Raw genomic sequence first — 16,202 nt, 5'->3', positions numbered from 1 at the left:
CAGGCTGTCTATTCGTCTGTCTATTGTGGGATCCTCGGATTGGTCTAGTTGACAGATGTTAGCAGTGGGTATCCTCTTGCTTCCCCCGTCTGATTCCTGGTTGCGGGACAGACAAATCTCTGTGTCTTTTATGCCATAAATCGACTGATGGTTAAACTGAAACTTTTTTAGCTTGTTTACCACCAGTTCGACAGAGCCTAGATTGAGGTTAGCGGCATATTGTCCTGCTTCTTTGTCCATGCAACCATGGCAGATACGTTTGATCGCCTGGCTCATCATAAACTCATCAGGTAAGTTAGGGTACGCTCGTAATGCTAACTGCATCACCCTATCTGTCCAGTCATCAATGGATTCGCCAACATTCTGCTGAGAAGTTGACAGTTGGTCTTGTGCTGTGTCCGGTGACATCAGACCTCCGAACCTTTTCTCCAACCTCTGTAGCAGAGCATTGAACCCAAGACTCCCGTCATGTTGAACTGCTGAAGCATAGAAGTCGCTGGCTTTGCCTTCTAAGCTCCAACATAGCTGGTCTCTCATCTCGTTGAGGGTCCAGTTTCTTGCCTCAGCATACCTCATAAACTTGTATTTAAAGCCCACCCAGTAATCGTCACCGTTGAACTTTAAACCTTTTGGAGGGGTATCATCCAGAGAGTCTGAATCAATCCCATCTGGGGCTTGCTGTCCATGTGCAGGTGCTGGCTGAGGTTGATATTGGACAAGACCCTCAAGTTGATCATATAATTCCCCATGAGGTTGATCTTGTGTTTGGTCTACATGCTGATCTTGGGTTGGATCTCTTGGTTTGTATCCAAGCTGACCTTGTATCAGGTTCACTGACTGTTCTCCAGGTTGATGTTCCTGTAGTACCTGACCTTAGGTTGGTAGCTCACTTTGGGTTGGTAGTTCACCTTGGGATGACACTTGATCTTGTTCAGGAGTCATCTGACCTTCAGGCTGATATTGGCACTGACCTGGGTATTCAGCTTCAAGTTTCCCTTGGTGCTGACATTGAGAGTGTACTCCAATTTGACCTTCGGGTGGAACATGACCTTGGGGTTGTCATGGACGTACATCTTGAAGATTTCCTTGGAAGTGATTATATCAATGTTCTCCAAGATGACCTTGAGGTAGAACTTGACCTTGAGGAAGTACTTGACCTTGCGGCATCAGAGCTGTATATCCAGGCGGTGGACTAGGTGTTGGATATCCTGGTGGTGGAGGCGTGGGGTATCCATAGTTTGGGTACATACCTGGCCAGTATCCATTGGGGAACATCTGGTATCCATGAGAGTACCCTGGTGGTGGTTGTGACATGTATGGGGGTTGTATTCCACCATACACGCCATTAGGCCTGGACATGCTCAATGGGTCAGTCGGGTACATACCTTTACCAGGTGGAACTTGATGAAAGTGCTGTCCCTGTTGGCTGCTGAGGAGTTGCCATTAATGGATAGCTACTCACCGGTATGGGCATGGGTGATGTTGATAAGTGCGAGACTTGTGGTATCACATCATTTCCATAAGGTGTAGTGCTAGCCATGACAGGAATGTGTTCATCCTTTCAGCTGTAGCTGGCCTCTCCTCCCCACTAACACTGAGCTGAAACCTGTATTCCTTGGCACCATCCATCTCATTATTATGGTCAGGATTGGGCTCAAAGTCCACAAGCTCCATTAATTGCTTTGGCACTTCAGTCTCCACTACCTTCTCTCTTACCCTAAGAAAAGACTCTGATGTGGCAGTCATTTCAGTACAAAGTATCGTGTTATTCAAAAGAATGAACTTGAGACCACACGAAATTACACAGCAATGCGAAAAATAACTTTTCAAAGATAAACTAGCATTCCTCACAAAATATCAGCAAATTTTGGAAAAAATATTACTGAAAAAAGCTATGTAAACAAACATTTATATCAAATATATAATATCTTAAGGGCTAAATTACAATTAATTAAATGAACACCCAACAAAATGTAAATTGCCAAACAATGACAATCACAAACTTGCCAAGAAATTCACTCAATAAAATACAAAAATAGCCTCAAGACATGAAGTTATGCAGACGAAATTTTCTGCACAAAAACAGCAAAAATTACATACAAAAATGAGCCTCAAATATCACTGTTTATAAAACAACAAAACAGTGAAATAAATTTGCAACAGCAGTATACTTAACAAAAATTATCAGCGACACATGAAAAATCAAAATGGCGACAATGCACGTGATTTTCAAACTCAACAAAAATGCCAGGTCTGTAATTTGCGACGACGCCAATGTTGTAAAACCTCGTGCAATGCCACACATGAAACTACACGGTCACTGATAATAAAAGTATACTCACCAGGAACTGTGGCTCTTGGCGCGTACAGGCATAAACATACATATCATCTACAGTCAATACAAGTCATAGTCAATGTCAATACTAAATATGTACGTAATTCACGTGTTTACTGGCTGGTGCTGGATTCAAGACAGGCGAGATTTGTCAACTACCTATCGGACGCACACAGATACTCGAGGTATCCCGAATACCAGCGGCATTCCGATAATTGAGACAACTCAACCAAACCCTGTTTCACTACATAGTCATACTCATGAATCAGAGAGAGCTTTTAATATGTTATTCACCACAAAAATTAAATATTACTGTAACAGAGCTAACACATGAACTTTTTAAGCTTTATACTTACCATGCACATGCTTTAATTTTACAGTCAATTACGAACTTAAACTTGGCAGTGCTGTATGATTACTTCTGATAACCATAAGAACATTGGCTTCGTTGTTGTTGTGTTTTTTTTTAGCCAAAACGACGACTACGTAAGACTACATGTAATAACGTCATGCATGTCAAACGTGTCTCGCGGTCTCACAAGTAGCTACTGTTGTAGCGGAAAAGATATCAGAAGTTGGTATATTTTCCTCTAACAGTTACATCAGTACTGATGTACATTATAGCTATCTCACAAGGAAACTGGTCCTATCTACTGTAATGTATTTGCTGGTCACCTATCAGGATAGTAAGGGTTTTCTATGATGTTCTTTGTGATGTGTCGTCAGATATTTCATTTATCACGTGAGACCTTCAGCCCAATATTTCAATATTTGTTAGAGAGGTAGCAGTGTACAGTAAGACCGAATGGCCATGGGTGAGATTTTTATTAAGCAGAAAGCACCTGTTTTATTATATGCATAAAAAATTCAAAAATGTATATGTCCTAAAATTGGTGAATTCAATCTAGAGAATTATATGCAAGCTTCACATTTGCATAAAGAAATTCCCCAAAATGGGTTCGAGATTAATGGTTTAGAGGATATCCGAATGTGCGTCTAAGATGGAAAAACTCAATACTGTAGCAGCAGAAATTGATAGCCGGGGTACGAGGTAAGATTGCTCAAAAGTTTAATGATATACCTATGTCGAAATAGGCTCAGTTCCGCTATCACGGCAGTGATGCTTGGTTTTAAACTGTGTTCAAGAAAAAAATTCTCCTAGAGGGGGTGTAATTTTGGGTTGAAAATCCCAATTTTTTGCATTTTTTTCAAAAAAACAAATTTGGTTACCATGGTTTTTACAGGCTCACAACACCACAAAAAGCAGACTTGTCCAAAAATGAACTCTGCATAACAATTGCAAATGTTGTGTAGATTAAAAATTCATATACTTTGATATAGATGTCATTTAAGGTTAAAAAGCTGTGTGTACATAATTAAAGCCTGCACTTAATTTTGCTGAATTTTTCAAATCTACTGTACACTGCCACCAGAATACAACAAAAACAAACCTTTCGTGTGCGCCAATTCTACCGGAAGTGTATTATCGGACACTAATAAAGGTTCCAAATATATCCGGAATGTGAAAAAGTACATAAACGTTACTAAGACAAAAAAGTCTAGTATATCTATGGACAAAAACATATGAATATATTTGCTTTCAAATCGATTGATGAATATCCATTTTTGTATTTAATTTATATATCATAAATACAAAAATGGAATTCTGATGTGTTTTGGTGTCGATCACTGTGATCACGAGTCAATAAAAAGTATAAATTTATACCATAATGTATGCTACTTAACAAATAATAATTTGATAATCTATAATGTACAACTATCCCTTATATTAAAATATGTTTTACAAATAACGCTTTATCGGAATTAGAACTATACATATTAGATATTTTATATATGGCAAAGAAGTAATTCTAACAGTGTAGACAAAAGATTGTCGAATTTTCGAGGCGATCTACCCCTTTGTCAAGACACAAGAAGAACAAATAAAATTTCATGTTAAGGACGGTCACGGACGTACACAAAAACATAAACAATGAACACATTTAGAATCTATGCGTATTGTCTGAATGATCCCTTCGGTCAGTCTTTGTCCACACTACTTATATATATATACATGTGCTTACACTTACATTTGTATAACTAAAGAACTAAAGAATTACTTCTTTGTCCTATAATTACTAGTTGATATTGACCCATATTAGATATTTTATATACATTGTATATCTTAGATTCACATTAATTAATATTTAACGCATTTTGACTTTCAATTCCTTTAAATCGTGTTTTTTTTATAAATTTTATAAGAATACACTGTTGAAGCCGTGTTTATGCCACGTGATATTTTATTGAGATAGACTCAAATTTATATTTGTTTGGCAAGACTTTATAATGTAGATCTATAAAAACATGAAAAATTTTACTATTCACTCATAATTATGCTATCCTATACTTATTGTGTTTTGAGCTTTTAACATGCATTTGATTGATTGGACCGAAATGAGAGCCGATGACCAAGAGGAATATTTACATTCATTACTTGTTGGAAACGGTTCGGCTTTTTTAGATGTAAAATGGATATATAGAATAGATGTTTTTCTCCATACAAATGTGTGTGATTTTGTATTTTATTTTACTTACAGGTGTGAAGACAAAAGAAGCATGACAACTCAAACTGCATTCAATTTCGGTATATGTTTATTTCTTAAAGTGAATAGTCGGGCAAAGGAAACCAGTCTAAATGCGTTCTTTGGCCTTCCAAAAGTCATTGTATACCATAATGATGGTCAAGTTCTGCTTACGGTGTCCAGTTTTGACCATTGAAATTTTGGGGAAGCCCCGTGTAAATTTAGCACAGTTCTAAATATAAATTCGCCGAACTCTTTGAAAACGAGGCTGCGTGGAAATGTCAACATGGACATGTGTTTCTCAGTCGTGTCGGTTTCGTTTCGTATGGTGGCTGATTACGGCCATCTCGTGTTGTTGTTTTGTCGCCTTGTCGTGTTGTCGCCTTGTCGAGTTGTCGCGGTCTCAAATTGCGACAACCCGAGATTTAACAGTTAAAATGTCGACTTGTCGCGTTTTCGAACCGCGACAAGTCGACAACACGACAAGACGACAAGTCGACAACACGACAAGTCGACATTTCAAACACGCTAATTAGCGCGTACAGAATCTCGTGTTGTCGCGGTAAAATGTCGACTTGTCGTGTTGTCGTGTTGTCGCCTTGTCGTGTTGTCGACTTGTCGTGTTGTCGAGTTGTCGACTTGTCGCCTTCCTGTTACACATGCGCAAACAATGGATAACACTCGCCATATTGGATTGCTAATGAAAATAATTGTGTGCATGTGGTTGTAGCTAGATGAAGATATTTGATAGCAATTTCTTTACCGAGAGTTGTCAAAGTATTTTTTCTCTGAACTATGAATTTCAAAAATTTGTTTATTATATGATAATCGTGTAATAATGGTCTGGTCGTGCCGTCTGATTAGTAAGCAGTAATCGCCATCTGTTAATTTTAAGGTCACTTGAACCGCTAAGGCCTAATAGTTCGAAGGCCCGTTAATCCGAAAATTAGAAAATATTGCAATTTATGTAGTTGTTTTACTTCATGTAAATTGATAGTTTGAGATGTTTTCAATAAATTGTGATAAATACATTTTTCGGCAATTCTTTAAAATTATTTAACTGCAAACTTCTATGGACGGCAAGTTGTGATTTCTTCAATGAGCTTTGCATGATAAATACATCAAAATTATAAATTTAAAAAAATCATAAAGAGATAGAAAATATCTTACATTTATAAGATGTCACATAAATATACATTTTATGAATTATCTTATAAACATACGCCTAATGTAAAGCTTGTGTGTACTGCAATTTGATTGCATTAGGGATAACATGGCTGCATGAATGGATGATATATATCACCAATTCTAACCTGCCTGCATGTTTGAAATAAGTATTTCCCGACTTAGTTTTGTGTTTCCTGCTTCCTTTTACTTGTTAATCCTCCCCTTTTTTCAATGATGAAAATGGTTCGCATAATGGTAATTTCTGGGAAACTAATAACCAGGATTGCAGTGTACATATACACTCTTTCATATCGGATACGTTTACGTACATGTATTGCAAGATTATGTTTTTTTTATTGGATACTATTATACCAGTATAGATGGAAGCACCTCCATCTATGGAAATGTTCCATATTCCAATAATGTATTCAAGGATATAGATCAGTGTTTAGTGTAGAATGTTTGTATAGCCTTTGTAAATCTCGATGTATCCAGTACCTGTACTTTGATGATTTGTGATTATAATAAATCATAAGTTGATTTTTATTCCTGACTTTGTTCTTTTATGGAGTAGTGCTAGGCTGGAACCGAATCCCTTATATATTACTTTTACTTGGTGATTGCTGAAATACGCAACCCGACTCGAAAAGTTACAGGTCACTGAAGATGGTGTCAATCTAGAGTTACACATATCTTAGCAAGTTTACTACTGAGTCTTGTAATTAAAGTCTGTACATTTATATCGGTTATCGGACTATCAGACTTTCCGACTAATGGGCCTTAGGAATAACGGTCGTTCGGACTAACGGACGTTCAGATTAACAGGCCTTCGGACTATTAAGGATAAGGTGGTCACCCAGGCAGGTTACCTATCGACATCACTTTTATTTGTCGTCTATCACCATTAAACATAACAATTCCATCATCTTCTCAACTGGTCCGAATTCAACTAAGCCTGTTAGGGAACATGTTTAGGATAAGTTGAAGTGTAAAAATCAAGCGGCTGATCTCAACAGGGTAGCAGATCTACATTTATATGTAATTATTTGAAAAATCTTATAATGTTGCCACACCTAGGAATCAAAGTTCAATATACGCTATTCGGATAATATATACATGTACCTATATCATAGATGATGTATGACGGCTGGGAACATTTTGTTTTATTAATTACCCGATTTTATGTGTTGATTAATTAAGTTATATGTGTCGTAACTATAGGCATGCATTTTTTTCTTCAAGAAACTATTGAAAACCATCAGGTTCTTTTAAGGTGTGATAATCATTCAAATGGTCAGAAAACCATGTACGATGCCTTGTAAACATTATTTACAAGTCAGAATTTATGTCTTATGTATGTTAAAACAATTATTAAACAAAGACTACAAGATCAATTTATTCAAAAATGGTATCATGAAATTGACAGTTCCTCGCGAGGACAAATGTATTCTTTATGTAAGTCTCAATTCAATTTTGAACCATACCTTTTGAAACTGAAACATAACCAACATAAATATCTGTGTAAATTTAGAACTTCTAATTTAAAATTCCTTATAGAGTCAGGCAGATGGAATAACATCCCTCGCGAGGAAAGGTTATGTCCTCTCTGTACAAATTGTGTTGGAGATGAGTACCACTATCTATATGTATGTAATAATGAAACTGTTGTAGCATTACGAGAAATTTATATACCAAGATATTACTTTACTAATCATAATTCTTACAAAATGAAAGGAATGTTTACTATATGCAATACAGCTCTATTAAGTAAAGTAAGTATTTTTATTCAGAGAGTAATTAAGCTTCTTTAAACTATATAAGGAAAAATAGAATTGTTAGTTTCAATGTATTTAAATTTGTCTATTAATGACTGTGTCCATCTATGATTTCCCTGTTTATTTTTATTTTATTCATTATTATTTTTGTTCCTTTTGACCTCTTGTTGCATATGTTCATATGTCATGAGTGAATAAAAAAATCTTGAAATCTTGGTAAGCCGCTAAAAGGCAATACAGAAAGGTATTGAAATATGGGTCAAGTTCGAAGATTATCTGTAACTAAAATTTTAAAATTCACCACGAGTCCTCGGGTTGTGTTATGATCGCAAATAAGTTTACCAGTACCTAACGAGAAAGGGCATCAGTCCACACATGGTCACTATCAAACAATCAAATGGACTTCCACGATAGTAAATATCGGTCAAAGCTTATCTCAACACAAACAATGCTATTCAATTCCAAGTCGAAAGGATAATGGTAAAATTTAAAGTATGGTTTCCTTGTGAAAAGCTTTGACCTAGACTGACTAAATACTTCAAACTTATTAAGTTCCCCAACTTATACGATTTCGATTTGTTTTAACGTTGTGATAACGATAGGCATGCATTTTTTTCTTCAAGAAACTATTGAAAACCATCAGGTTCTTTTAAGGTGTGATAATCATTCAAATGGTCAGAAAACCATGTACGATGCCTTGTAAACATTATTTACAAGTCAGAATTTATGTCTTATGTATGTTAAAACAATTATTAAACAAAGACTACAAGATCAATTTATTCAAAAATGGTATCATGAAATTGACAGTTCCTCGCGAGGACAAATGTATTCTTTATGTAAGTCTCAATTCAATTTTGAACCATACCTTTTGAAACTGAAACATAACCAACATAAATATCTGTGTAAATTTAGAACTTCTAATTTAAAATTCCCTATATAGAGTCAGGCAGATGGAATAACATCCCTCGCGAGGAAAGGTTATGTCCTCTCTGTACAAATTGTGTTGGAGATGAGTACCACTATCTATATGTATGTAATAATGAAACTGTTGTAGCATTACGAGAAATTTATATACCAAGATATTACTTTACTAATCATAATTCTTACAAAATGAAAGGAATGTTTACTATATGCAATACAGCTCTATTAAGTAAAGTAAGTATTTTTATTCAGAGAGTAATTAAGCTTCTTTAAACTATATAAGGAAAAATAGAATTGTTAGTTTCAATGTATTTAAATTTGTCTATTAATGACTGTGTCCATCTATGATTTCCCTGTTTATTTTTATTTTATCATTATTATTTTTGTTCCTTTTGACCTCTTGTTGCATATGTTCATATGTCATGAGTGAATAAAAAAATCTTGAAATCTTGGTAAGCCGCTAAAAGGCAATACAGAAAGGTATTGAAATATGGGTCAAGTTCGAAGATTATCTGTAACTAAAATTTTAAAATTCACCACGAGTCCTCGGGTTGTGTTATGATCGCAAATAAGTTTACCAGTACCTAACGAGAAAGGGCATCAGTCCACACATGGTCACTATCAAACAATCAAATGGACTTCCACGATAGTAAATATCGGTCAAAGCTTATCTCAACACAAACAATGCTATTCAATTCCAAGTCGAAAGGATAATGGTAAAATTTAAAGTATGGTTTCCTTGTGAAAAGCTTTGACCTAGACTGACTAAATACTTCAAACTTATTAAGTTCCCCAACTTATACGATTTCGAGTTGTCGCTCAATTTGTTTTAACGTTGTGATAAACCACGATAGAGCAACAGACGTGAAAAATTGTGTGTTTAATGTTAACTGATAGGAAAAGTGTTCTTGATTCTCTAAACTTCTCTTCATTTCTACGATATAAATATCACATATTCGTGTAGTTTTATAAAGACTTCTACAAAGGTAAAATCTTTTAAGGTAAATTCAGGTAAACTTCAGGTGAACATTTACCTGGAAGGGGCAAAAATTTAAATTCAGGTTCAAGAATTTAACCGAAAATTGACCTGAAATTGACCTTTCTGAGCTTCCAGTCATTTTCATGTTAATTTCAGATTTTTCTGAAAATATTTTGCCTGCATATTGTTTGCCATAAATTCTGTCATTAAAAACACTGTAATTATTGTGTGATGTGTTGTCAGAAGTCAACACTATACGCTATAAAATGCCTAGTCCAACTGATAAAATACACATAGGAAAATTTTATTTCAGATGAACAAAAATGCATTTTTACCTTTGGGTAACAAACATTCTACATATAATCTCACTATTTATCTCCACCTAGGCTATACTTACCTATAAAAGTCTCACCTGCTTTATCTAGTCTCACAAGTAACCATGTCAGTACAATTTCTCGGAGCCCTGTACCTTCTAGGCGAGTTGTGTTGTTCTTCTGTTTCCTTACAAACAAAAGGTAACAAGGTTTAGTTAGAATAGACGTTCATATCTTTTGTTGCGTTAGAAACACTTTCAACATCGTCTGAGTAATTTGGAAAGGTCAATTACGCAAATATACACTACTTGATCTATTGTTATAGTGCTGCCATTGTTTTATAGACTAGCTTGGGGTTCTATTTATCATTTCAAAACACGAAATGCGGTAAATCACGTAGATAGAAGTGTTTATATTGGAGTCATTTGGAAATACAGAATTTCAGCATCATTAACCAAGGAAACAAGGACAATGAAAACATGATGGTATGGACTATATTTCATTTCAAATTAAGCAATAGGCTAATTCGAGATACATGCATATCCTAGTTCGAATTAAATGGGTTAGATGTTGGCTTTATATGTATAAACATTTTTTTTATAATTAAAAACAAATATTGAAAAATCATACTAATATAATATTCAATAAGTAAATGTCAACGCGGATGTTATATTAGCCAAGCTAAAAATACTTAAGAATATTGCTGATGTTCAAAAGTTTATCATACATGCTTTATTATACAAAACTTTTTACAGTCACCTTATTATCAAGACTTAATACAACAGTTTTATCATAATTACTGGGACTCATATTTGTGATCGATACATAATTTTATTGCTTGGAATAACGTGCTTTGGTATGAAAATATTTGTTCTATCTGGTACTTATGAAATATTTTATCATTTTTCACCATTGAAATGAAATGATCATTTCCTTGTTTTAATCAAGTTTTAGCAACTCCACATTTCCTGCCTGGAACTCCGTTAGGTCACGTGAACGCACTTGACGAAACCTCCGGTTTATGCGCGAGTAGAGTACACCCCAACATCCTGTATGCGCACAATGACAAAGGAGACGGGCCAACAATATACGCCCTGAGTGCTCTCGATGGTGAATTAAAAGTACGTTTTTATAATTAGCATGCTTATATACATTGGTTGTTTAATAGCTTAAGATATGAATCAGCCAAACATAATATGACATCTTGCTCATTGTCACATTTTAAAATATGAAACGGTAAAATATTTTCCTGTTATCATAACTCTTCTGTCGAGTTATATCATCGACATTTTTGTGCTCAGGAACACAAAGAAATGTTTAACAGACAATCATATTTTTGCTACATTCCATTTTGCTTTACAGAAAACAATAAGGATTCACGGCGCTCATAATTACGACTGGGAAGATATTGCATGCGGTCCATGCGACGAAAATGGCGGACATTGTATTTACATAGGTACAATTCAAACTCTGACTCTTAATCCCTTCTGCTTAAAACAGACCCTGTGGTTTTCCTGAATTTCTTTTGTAAAACGATGAAGAAATCGATCAGTATTCTAACAGTAGTCAATTGATATAAAGTGAATTTTCTGACAGCAGAAGTCTATCTGTTTCCTGTTTAGGTGATACTGGAGATCATGCTGGAGATGGTGCTCGTAACATCATCTACAAAGTTCGGGAGCCGGTCACACTCAATAAACATGGAGATATCACTCTGGATGTAGAGGCTCTGATTCGCTTCATGTAAGTAGACTTCATATTATTACTGACATCATTTCGATTCAGATTCAAAGTTTACCGCTGTAACGAAGTGTCAATGATATACTGATACCCGAAGCACTGTGTACGGCAAGTTGTAATGAAAATTCGGAATTATATACTAACGAAACGTTTATCAGACAAATGGCCAATGTCAATGTCAGTACACAATGTCAGTTGCTTGGAAGATAGACCGTTGACATTTTACCTATTTACAGTATCCTACGGATCCTATAATTTACTTATAAGTACAGCATTTTAATAGTTCTCTAAAACAATTACTCGGAAGATATATAACGTATTTAATAAATCAATTTTGCAGATAAAATATTTCATACTTCTGTATTGAATTAAAATACTGATCGGGTCACTTTATATAATGTATTAACTTTGTTGGAGCCCCGTCGGCATGGAATCTCTTGTAATTGACTCAAAGTGTATTATCTATTTATCATCCATACGTATTGATGCCGATTTTGGCTCCTGGTGAAAATTATTATTTTATTTATTTGGTAAGTGTTTGTTTATGTGTTCAGTTGGAGCCCACAACAACAGGATAGTGAAACATTAATGGTGGACCCCCAGCGTAACTTATATCTCATATCAAAGGTAAACAGTACTACTGGTGATGGATGCTACATGCGAGCATCCTCGATATCCCAGAGGATACTATCACTGTCATAATAGCGACAGTATTATATATATATAGTAACCCCTTGAGTATCGATGATGACGCAGGGAAATCTCATATATAGAGTATATATTGGGTATTTACTTAAAGATGCTCCACCGCTAACAAATGGTAATTTTTCACTATCAAAAACAGGAGCAGACGATATAGTATTTTTCTTCAGTTACAAAAGCTACTCTCTTTACACCATTACCGCAATTGAAAAGTTTGAGCTTCTAATTTTACTTCAAGTTAAAAACATGAAATATAATTAATTGCATCCCGAAAAAAATCCGTGACACTATATCCTATATGGAATGAAATACTGATTGCGCATGCACCAAAGGCGAAATAAATTATTTCATATTATTTTTTGTATAAATTAGACATGTATATACACGATTAAACACCAATTATTTTTTCAAATGATGAATATCATTTATTCTCTGTCGGCGGTGGAGCATCTTTAACGCTATCCAAAGTAATTATCAATAATTCTGAACAGATAAAAGAAAACAAAATAGCAAATCGTTATTCAAAGACCGCTTTTATTTTGAAACAGTTATGTTCTATATCTAAGTCAATATATGCATGAGATAAGAATGTTTATATGACTTCAAGCTTATCATGTAAGTCATAGCAACATGTGGCATGTGCCATCGCTTACATTTAAGAGGATTATCTTATATTTTCAAGTTTTTCTCTCAGAAATTTAATTTTATTTGTATCATGGCTTGATCTGGATCCTAAATGACTTTCCTTTTCAACAGCACTTCACCCTATAACAAATTGACAACTCATTATTAGGGTTTTAGGAAGAGGTATCACCAACATTACAACATTATATGTGATGGAATTTTGAATTCTTCTTGGGTGTATTGAAGCCACTTTAATCACAGGCGTCTGCTTCTGGTTTGATAAAATTATATAATAACCTACCCCTACTATATGAACAAGACACTCCGATGCTTCAACTATGGAACGGAAGTGGAACTCTTCAAGCGAGAAGTTGCAAGAAGCAATCTGATTGGTCAATTAATTTGATTAACCATTCAGATTGCAACTTACAAAACTGCTTGTTTAAAAGATCAACTTCCGTTCCATAGTTGATGCATCGTCCGCTACTTGGATACTTCGTGTCCTGTTTCATATTGAAAAACCCTAACTTCGCGAAAAAAAACTTGGCATACATTGCAAAAAGAGGATCTTAATTAAGGTACGATTAAACGAGCGGACACTCAATATATTTTCGTCAAATTTGTTCTAATTTCAAAGTGAATTGGAGCGTATCCTCAACTTCCGGTTCATGGAGTGTCTCACCTTGTTTATATAGTAGGAGTAGGACATTGTATTTTTCCAAAACCAGATGCAGACGCCTGTGCTTTAATCCAATAACTATGCTTCTATGCTGTATATTGTTAATTTAATCGTGTTATAGAGTTCCCAGTAGCTCTAGGAGCTTAATTAAAGAAATGAAACTGTAAATAATGAACATTTCACATTTAGCGACCCAAAACTGAACATAAATTGCGTTTCTATCAATAGAACACAAAGATATCGTGTTGTTATATTTACAGGTAGCTGACGGTGAAGGACGAGTAGGCATGATCGCCAGTTCAGCTTGGAACGCTTCATCCTTACCAATTGTATCCCACCTCGTCACACTTCCGCTTTCCACCGGAAGTGACGATCCTACTGGTGGAGATATCTCTCCTGACGGTCAGGAGATACTGATACAGACCCATCACCAAATATTCTACTGGCATACACACGACAGTGTCGGTATCAAAGAAACCTTCCTTGAGAGCCCGGTTGGCGTTTCGTTCCACCACGAGAAAGATGCGGAGGCTGTGGCGTGGGACGCGGACGGGAGGGGATACTTTACAGTTTCCGAAGGCCATCACAAGAATCTGTATTACTATACAAGACAATAACCATTCGTCCTTGGTGAATTTCGAGAAGTTCTATATAAACCAAAACGAAATATATTTATTTATTCAAAATCTCCAGAAAAGTTATTATTTTGTATACTAGTACGTATACACTGAAAAAATTTGTTACAATGACGAACAATGATATACTTGTCCTCATTGTTTCAACTGTTCTGAGAGTATTAAATAATCATGACATTGTTATGCATTGTTTCATCTCTCCTCGACTTTTGTTGACAATCCCATCATTGTTACCCATTGTTCCAACTGTTCACGACTACAGTGGACAAACACCATTGTGAGCCATTGTTCAAACTGTACACGACCAACGCGAACAATGACATCATTGTTACCCATTGTTCCAACTGTTCACGACATATGCGGACAATGACATCATTGTTAACCATAGTCCCAACTGTTCACGACTACAGTGGACAAACACCATTGTGAGCCATTGTTCAAACTGTACACGACCAACGCGAACAATGACATCATTGTTACCCATTGTTCCAACTGTTCACGACATATGCGGACAATGACATCATTGTTAACCATAGTCCCAACTGTTCACGACTACAGTGGACAAACACCATTGTGAGCCATTGTTCAAACTGTACACGACCAACGCGAACAATGACATCATTGTAAATCATTATTCCAACTGTATACGACTAACGCGACCAATGACAGCATTGTTACCCATTGTTCCAACTGTTCACGACATATGCGGACAATCACATCATTGTTAACCATAGTCCCAACTGTTCACGACTACAGTGGACAAACACCATTGTGAGCCATTGTTCCAACTGTTCACGACTTACGCGAACAATGACATCATTGTTAACCATTGTTCCAACTGTTCACGACTACATTGGACAAACACCATTGTTAGCCATTGTTCCAACTGTTCACGACTTACGCGAACAATGACATCATTGTTAATCATTGTTCCAACTGTTCACGACTTCAGTGGACAAACAGCGTTGTAAGCCATTGTTCTACCTGTTCATTACTGTTTTGGACAATCCCATCATTGTTATTTTTTACTGTTTCAATTTTTCACGACTTCTGCGGACAATAACATCATTGTTAGCAATTGTTCTAACTGTTCACAACATAAGTGGACCATCAAATCATTTTAATCATTATTCCAACTGTAAACGACCTCTGAGGACAAGCACACCATTGTTAGCCATTGTTCCATTTGTAATTAGTTATTTATCATCAAACGTTATTATTTTGTATACTAGTACGTATACACTGAGAACATTTGTTACAATGTCGAACAATGATGTACTTGTCCTAATTTTTTAAACTTTTCTCAGAGTATTAAATAATCATGACATTGTTATGCATTGTTTCATCTCTCCTCGACTTTTGTTGACAATCCCATCATTGTTAGTCATTGTTCAAACTGTTCACGACTACAGTGGACAAACACCATTGTTAGCCATTGTTCAACTGTTCACGATACAGTGGACAAACACCATTGTTAGCCATTGTTCAAACTGTACACGACTAACGCAAACAATGACACCATTGTTAGCCTTTGTTCCAAATGTTCACGACTTAATTGGACAATCACATCATTGTTAGGCATTTTTCCAACTGTTCACGACTTAATTGGACAATCACATCATTGTTAGGCATTGTTCCAACTGTTCACGACTTATGTTTAGAGAACCACATGATTGTAGGTATTGTTTGCACTATTCTTGGTGTACACTGATAATTTGATAATTACGTCATTACCAATCCGGCAAT

At 35.6% G+C, this 16,202-nt stretch overlaps 1 protein-coding gene across 1 annotated transcript; it reads left to right on the top strand.

Moving 5' to 3' along the window:
- Window positions 1–10,168: 10,168 nt before the first annotated feature.
- On the top strand, window positions 10,169–14,509 carry LOC138321200 (uncharacterized). The gene is made up of 6 exons (XM_069264699.1): window positions 10,169–10,277; window positions 11,025–11,197; window positions 11,439–11,532; window positions 11,699–11,819; window positions 12,371–12,443; window positions 14,082–14,509. Exons 1-6 carry the CDS (start codon window positions 10,202–10,204, stop codon window positions 14,436–14,438), a joined length of 894 nt encoding a protein of 297 aa, XP_069120800.1. The 5' UTR covers window positions 10,169–10,201; the 3' UTR covers window positions 14,439–14,509.
- Window positions 14,510–16,202: the final 1,693 nt, after the last annotated feature.

Source organism: Argopecten irradians, chromosome 1, assembly GCF_041381155.1.
Source record: "Argopecten irradians isolate NY chromosome 1, Ai_NY, whole genome shotgun sequence".
In the NCBI taxonomy this organism is placed as follows: domain Eukaryota; kingdom Metazoa; phylum Mollusca; class Bivalvia; order Pectinida; family Pectinidae; genus Argopecten; species Argopecten irradians.
Note: the sequence above shows the minus strand (reverse complement) of the source record. Positions and strands in the feature narration are given on the sequence as shown.

Excerpts from the sequence above, each read along its gene's own strand:
- LOC138321200 (XM_069264699.1), top strand. The coding sequence starts at position 10,202 with ATGTCAGTACAATTTCTCGGAGCCCTGTACCTTCTAGGCGAGTTGTGT. Across the intron at positions 11,198-11,438 it reads CTCTCGATGGTGAATTAAAA|AAAACAATAAGGATTCACGG; the intron begins GTACGTTTTTAT and ends TTTGCTTTACAG. Across the intron at positions 11,820-12,370 it reads GAGGCTCTGATTCGCTTCAT|TTGGAGCCCACAACAACAGG; the intron begins GTAAGTAGACTT and ends TTATGTGTTCAG.